The 7,362-nt window shown below is 41.5% G+C and overlaps 1 protein-coding gene across 1 annotated transcript; it reads right to left on the reverse strand.

The window, feature by feature from the left end:
* Positions 1–6,351: 6,351 nt before the first annotated feature.
* LOC107558812 (protein NLRC3-like) lies at positions 6,352–7,361 on the reverse strand (the record flags this gene model as incomplete). The annotated part of the gene is made up of 2 exons (XM_016242500.1): positions 6,352–6,361; positions 6,445–7,361. Coding segments are annotated over 2 exons (927 nt in total), but the record flags the coding sequence as incomplete, so codon positions are not given.
* Between the last annotated feature and the right edge of the window lies 1 nt (position 7,362).

Raw genomic sequence — 7,362 nt, forward strand, 5'->3', positions numbered from 1 at the left:
TGCACATAAGTTTTTCAGCCTGGTTCTCATATGAGAACCTGGAGATTTGGTTTGGTCCTCACATGGCAAATGGTGTGACCCATCAAATATAACTAACAAATAAATTAATAATAGTGATAATATTATCGCACTTTATTTCGTTTAACTAAATAATAAAGTGTGATCATAATATTTTATTTTAAAATAAAAAGGGAGTATTAAATACAAATAAAATTATTTTATAGTAAACTTAAAAATAAAATACTAATATGTTTATAATTTTTTATTATTATTTTAAAGTGAACCTTAATTATTATTTTTAATTTGAATTATTTAATTTTTTCATTTTCAAACTTAAAATCAGCAAGATTTTATTTTGGCGGGTTGGCAGCAAGGAAGTATATGGCTTTCGGGTTTAGCGGCAGTGAATGAAATGTCATAGTTTTACATTGTGCTTTGAAAATGTTAGCGGGTAGCCTAGATTTATGCTTTCAGTTTGAATAGAAATCTTATACAGTACAGTTTGTCGATCTAAAATGGTAATTGTGCATTAATAGCTGTCAACCACGCAAACGCGCGCTCTGAACTAATTTACACAGCGCATTTCTAATTTTGGTCACGCATGCGGACCACTTATGTGCACCCATGATTATAATTCATATAATATAAGTATAATAAATAATTGGCAGTAAAAGAGTGGCAATTTTGGTTAAAGGGGTCCTATTATGCTCTTTTACATTGTCTTGAATTTGTTTTGGGGGTGTACTAGAACATGCTCTCATGCTTGGTGGATCGAAAAACCCATTATTTTTTACATAATTTACATTATTAGAATACCTTTCTCCCCATCCTGGCCCAACGGCTCGATTAGTTCCGGGTTTGATGAAGGCCCGCCTTCCGAAAAACGAAATGTGATGTGATTGGTTAGCTGTCCCAGTGCGTTGTGATTGGCGAACAGCTTAGATGGTGTTTTAGTACTGCCCCGCCCCTTGCCAAAGCAGCAAGTTCCGTCTGCTCCGGTTTAGTTAAGGATGGCGTCAATATTGCCATATCAATTTGAGTCGGATTTAGACGCAGAGAATATTGAACAAGAGGATCGCGCAGAACCTTTGCACGCACGGATATTGCAAGACATATTAGAGTGGTAACGTTATTGTTTAGTTTTTTGGCTAAATGACGTTTTAGATAGGATGTCGACAACCGCTTAAAAATAACTGCATTTACTATGTACAGATAAGTGCATATGTATTATTTTTATTGTTATTTAATTCTAACATTATAACATGAATTGCAGTGAAACTGTTATACAGTTGAATTTACTTATACCATAGTCCAGTGTTTCCCAGGCAGCACAAATATGCAAACTCCTTCTCTGCCAGCAGGAGGCGCTGTTGGAGTGGCAGAGATCAATGTTTCCCCGGTAACGGCTGTACACAATGCAGCGCTCCGCTCAAAAAAAACTGCTTTATCAGACATTACATGCAAGATTAAATTAAAATTACTCATTCTCTGCCAGCAGGAGGCGCTGTTGGAGTGGCAGAGATCAATGTTTCCCCGGTAACGGCTGTACACAATGCAGCGCTCCGCTCAAAAAAAACTGCTTTATCAGACATTACATGCAAGATTAAATTAAAATTGCATCCAATTTTCTGAAGACAGTCGGTTTCCTTCAGAAATACAGTGATATAAAACACCCGCACTCAATGTATGGGAAACACTGTAGTCTCATAATTGAAGTGATTGAAATTCTGCAGATTACATCATTGTCCAGTATTGTACTGTCAGCAATTTATTATAAAAACGTTTTCATAATTGTAACATACATATTTACAAACATAATTATTCAGGTGCATGTGTAATAACTTGCGAAAACTTGAAGCTACAGCAGCACTTCTTCGTCGTCGTCTCGTCTGATGCACTCAACCAAGCGTTCTAACCACAACCTCGCCCCTCCCCACCCCCCAACCATTCGAATTTCTGTAGGCGAATTCTAATGGGCCGCTTTGTGATATCACAAAACCCGGAAAACAAACGCTGCAGTACAAACGAGCTGTTCGTTGTAGTTCTTGAAAAGGGATTTTTTAAAAACGAAATTTCTCCCTTTGGAGTGGACTTTGACATTTGTAAATTTGAAGATCTTTTTTATGCCCAAACATACACACTACACACTGACTAAAATTCAAAAAGGGGGAAGTCCTGGCTTAATGGTTAGAGTCGGACTCGTAACCCAAAGGAGTTCGAGTCTCAAGTCCGGCAGGAATTGTAGGAACATACACACTACACACTGACTAAAATTCAAAAAGGGGGAAGTCGTGGCTTAATGGTTAGAGTCGGACTCGTAACCCAAAGGAGTTCGAGTCTCAAGTCCGGCAGGAATTGTAGGTCAGGGGAGTGAATGTACAGTGCTCTCTCCCACCTTCAATACCACGACTGAGGTGAGACCCTTGAGCAAGGCACCGAACCCCCAACTGCTCCACAGGCGCCGCAGCATAAATGGCTGCCCACTGCTCCGGGTGTGTGTTCACGGTGTGTGTGTGTGCACTGCTGTGTGTGTGCACTTAGGATGGGTTAAACGCAGAGCACTAATTCCTAGTATGGGTAACCATACTTGGCCACATGTCACGTCATGTCACGTCAAAAGTGAAAAAACATAATAGGACCCCCTTAAAAATTTTTCACTGTAAACTGCTTTAATTTGGAGTGAGGGATGTATATCACTGCTCACAGCTGATTGGGCCCGTTTGAGATCTGTAATCCAGAATAAAACCTGCTTTGGGATAGGGTAGATGTGTAGCGTAACTTACTTTGGCTACAAATCCTGCTTAAAACCAAGCACCCTTCTTGAGCCCAAAAACTGAGTTTGCTCATGTTCTTTTCTGTTTTGGTAGTACGAGAGGGACCTACATGTTATTAGGCAGGTGGCTTTAATGTTATGGCTGTTCAGTGTATGTAGCATTGATTTATGTGTTTACACAATTAAAACAATATATTTTTTAAAAACTACTGCAGAAATATGAACGTGACGAACAGAAAGAATGAATCCAGCATGTTCTTCATTTCCTTTTCAGCCAGTCACTTTGACGTTGTGTCAAACACCTCTGACACTGAGAAAAGGCCAATGAAATTGGCAAGCAAAATTTGCATGGCTGGCCATGCCCTGGATGCCCAGGTATAAATAGTCATTTGCTCACTCGTTCTGTTCTTCGGAGCTGATGCAGCTCTCTGAGAAGTAGCATTTCATTCACCTCTCTTACTCCTCGTCGTTGGAGCTATGGCACTGGCAGGAGTTTCTCCCTTCCTCATACACAGATAAGTATAGTGAGAGTACTGAGCTGGGCCCATGCTGAAGCAGCCCTTGTGGATAAAAGCAGCCCTTTTCTAAAAGATCGCAAGTAACCTCAGTGGCTTCCCGTCCTTTTCCTTCTACTTCCGGGTATGAGGCCTCGGTGAATCTCCGCAAAACTTCTTGTTCCTCCCACAGTGTGTGTCTTCTGGTAGAGTTACCGGATGTTTTTGAGAGCTCAGTTCGGCACGAGCTTGATTTGTCATTTGGGGCTCATGAGGAGGATGAGCTGTTAATCGCAGCAGCAGAGAGCGGGCTGGAACCATTAGAAGCAGATGACTCAGCTGGAACTGCACTTCCGGGTGCCATGTTTCAGTCTGAGGCTGATGCTGAGATGGTGGTAGTGCTCACCTGTGCAGCTCAGAGCATTGGGCTCGAGTAGACTCCCCCACCCTGCACAGAGCGCTCTCGGCTGGATGAATGGTTCATGGAGTCCGAGCGCAACACTCAGCCACGCTCTAGATAGATCTGATAGATCAGTTTGCCTCACAAGAATGGTGTTCTTCTGGGGGAAGAACCCACAGTGATGTGGTATTGTATCAGTGCTATCCTATGCTATCCTTTCCCCAAGAGGGACTGGACAGGCACCTGTCTGCTTCTACACTCAAGGTGTACTTGGCCACTATAGCAGCAAAAACCACGCACTGTGGGTGGCAGATCAGAGATGAAGCATGATCTGGTTACCAGATTTCTGAGAGGTACATGGAGGTTGAATCCTCTGCGCCTTATCCCCTCTTGAGATCCTTCAGTGGTCCTTCAGGTCTTACAAATAGATCTGTTCAAGCCTCTTCAGTCAGTTGAGCTTAGTGTCCTCTCTATGAAGACGGTATACCTGATTGTGCTGTATAAAGAGGGTGGGGTCTGTAAGCCCTCTCTGTCAATAAAACATGCTTAGAATTCAGCCCGGCAGACTCTTATGTTGTTCTGAGACCCCGACCTGGATATGTGCCCAAGGTTCCCACTACTCCCTTTAGAGACCAATTGGTGGCCCTGCAAGCTATCCCTCCTGACAAAAGAGACCCAGACCTGCCTCTGTCGTGCCTGGTACAAGCCCTGCACATCTATATGGAGCACGCACACAGTGTTTCAGATCCTTTTGAACAGCTCTTTGTCAGCTTTGGAGGACAGCAGAAGGGGAAGGCTGTCTCCAAACAGAGAATCTCTCACTAGATTGTGGATGCGATTCTCATGGTTTATCAGGCCAGAGGCTTACCATGCCCCTTGGAAGTGAGAACTCACTTGACCAGGGGTGTTGCTGCTTCGTCAGCTTTGACAAATGGTGCCTCACTAGCAGACATTTGTAGAGCTGCAGGCTGGGCTACACCTAATACATTTGCCAGATCCTATAATCAGTGAATGGAACCAGTTTAATCCAGAGTTCTGGGTACTAACACAAATTCAGCTGCCTGGTAAGGTATAGAGCTTGCATATAGTGCCTTTCCCCTCTCTGAGGTGATAATGTGTGCTTTTGAGTCCAGTTTCAGTTCCTTCTTATGAACTTTTTCATAAGAAGTTTTGCGGAGGAACTATTTGTAAGTATCCCTCAACTGAACTCTTATATTGGAATAGTGTTCCATATGTTGTGACTCCCTATGGTGGTCCCATATGTGTATCTTCCACTGCAAAGTTCCTATTAAGGACTCTGTGTTTTCCCTGGACAGAGCACTGCTGTCACCAGGTGCTGTGTTTGACTGTTCTCCCCTTATGTGCAGTCCACCACAGAACCTTCCCTATGTAGTACTTCCTCTAGCAAGTCCATTGGATACATCTCCACATGTCACCTCCCATCGGGTAGGATGTGGTGTCTGTAGTGTTCTTTTCTCACTTGAGTTAGTGAACACTTCCCAACAACCAGGTTCACTAGCCGCTGAATTTTTATTAGTATTTTTAAGCAGAAGAAAAGGTTTCTGGCTGAGATTATATGGTATATGGTAACTTTCCTAGATGTCCCAGTTGAAATGCATGATCCCAGGTGTCTGGGATCCCGGATGCCGACCCTTAATGTTGGAACTTTGACACATCTCAGTTTCCTCCATCAGGGAACGAGGGTTACCATACATAACCGAGACGTTCTCAGTTCTTACTGAGTTGAGCTTGATTCTGTTTGAAGTCAAGAGATTTAAATGTTAATTATGTGTGAAAGTGTGTATTTCAGTGTGACTCTCAGTCCTGCAGTATCATGATACTGAGGAGCAGTTCACGTGTTCAGTCATTTACAGCTCAATCAGCTGAACTCACAGCAGCAGAAAGAGGCTGAATACTTCAAATATACTTTACATTGTGTTTTATTTGTCAGAGTCAAATATGATCTTACCACAGTTTCTCCAGTTTACACTGAGGATTCTTGAGTACCGAACAGAGAAGTGCCACACCAGAACTTCTTAGTTTATTCCAAGACAGATTCAATTCTCTTAGGTGTGAAGTGTTCGATCTCAGAGCTGAAGCCAGATCAGGACAACCTTCATCTGTGAGACCACAATCACTTATGCTGCAGAGAAATGAAAATCATTCTTGTAAACACTATGAACTGAAAACAAAAGCAATAAAATAACTTGCTGCAATAAACAACTTTCAATTCCAATGTAATTCATTCATTCTGTAAGGGGAAAAAAAAACAGACACGGATGTATTTCTTAATTTATTATCCATGTTTCAATTTGAATTGAATCAATATTTATGTATTAATTCATTTGTAACTTTAAACTTGTTTAAAACTAATCTGCAGATAGAACGGTTTCAAAAACACATAAAAATACTGACCAATAAACTCTGGATAGCATCTGAAGATGTATAAGCTTTTAACTTTGATTTTCTTAAAGTTTTAGCAGTGAAGTGATTGTTCTCAGTGATACTTACTGAACTGAACTGGATTCTTTAATCACAGGCAGCAGCTTCTGAAAAACTTTCATGTTTTCTGCTTTATTGCTTCCTACAACAAATGTCTTGAGATCAAACACATCAAGCTTCTTCTCTGAAGTCAACAACACAAAAGCTACAGCTGACCACTGAGATGAAGAGAGTTTGACTTCCTACTGGATTCTTTAATCACAGGCAGCAGCTTCTGAAAAACTTTCATGTTTTCTGCTTTATTGCTTCCTCCAACAAATGTCTTGAGATCAAACACATCAAGCTTATTCTCTGATGTCAACAACACAAAAGCTACAGCTGACCACTGAGATGAAGAGAGTTTGACTTCCTTTATTCTTCCAGATCTCAGATACTGTTGTATTTCCTCCACTAGTGAATGATCACCCAGTTCATTCAGACAGTGGAACAGATTCATAAATTTTTCTGGAGATCGATTGCTCCTGATCTTCTTCTTGATGTAATCAACTGTTTCCTCATTGCTGTCAGAGCTGATTCTTGTCTGTTTTATTAGTCCTTGTAGGAGATGTTGATGAGACTCCACTGACAGACCCAGAAGAAACCGCAGGAAAAAGTCCAGATGACCAGTTTTACTCTGTAGTGTCTTATCCACAGCTTTCTGATGCAACTCAGATAATGAAACATGTTCTGATGAATTTTGTTGAAACCAGTTCTTAATTTTAGACAACAAACTTCGTTTGGTGATTTTGTCAAACACATTTCTGTTGTGGTTTGTACAGGAGAGGTGCACATATAGAGCAGCTAGATGTTCCTGAATGCTCAGATGAACAAAGCAGAAAACTTTCCCCTGATACAAGCCAAACTCCTCTCTGAAGATCTGAGTGCACAATCCTGAGTACACTGATGCTTCTGTCACATCAATGCCACACTCTCTCAGGTCTTCCTCATAGAAGATCACATTTCCTTTTTCCAGTTCTTTGTATGCCAGTTTACCTAGTTTGAAAATCATCTTTTTGTCAGTGTCCTTCTCATTGTACTTCATGTTTTTGATGTTAATCTGTGCCGTCAGGAAGTGTGTGTACATTTGAGTGAGAGTCTTGGGAATCTCTCCACTCTCTGCTCGACTCAACATCTTCTCCAGAACAGCGGCTGAGATCCAGCAGAACACTGGGATGTGGCACATGATGAAGAGGCTCCTTGATGACTTCAGGTGT

The sequence above is a fragment of the Sinocyclocheilus grahami genome, unplaced genomic scaffold, assembly GCF_001515645.1.
Source record: "Sinocyclocheilus grahami isolate Dianchi unplaced genomic scaffold, SAMN03320097.WGS_v1.1 scaffold661.1, whole genome shotgun sequence".
Taxonomy (NCBI): domain Eukaryota; kingdom Metazoa; phylum Chordata; class Actinopteri; order Cypriniformes; family Cyprinidae; genus Sinocyclocheilus; species Sinocyclocheilus grahami.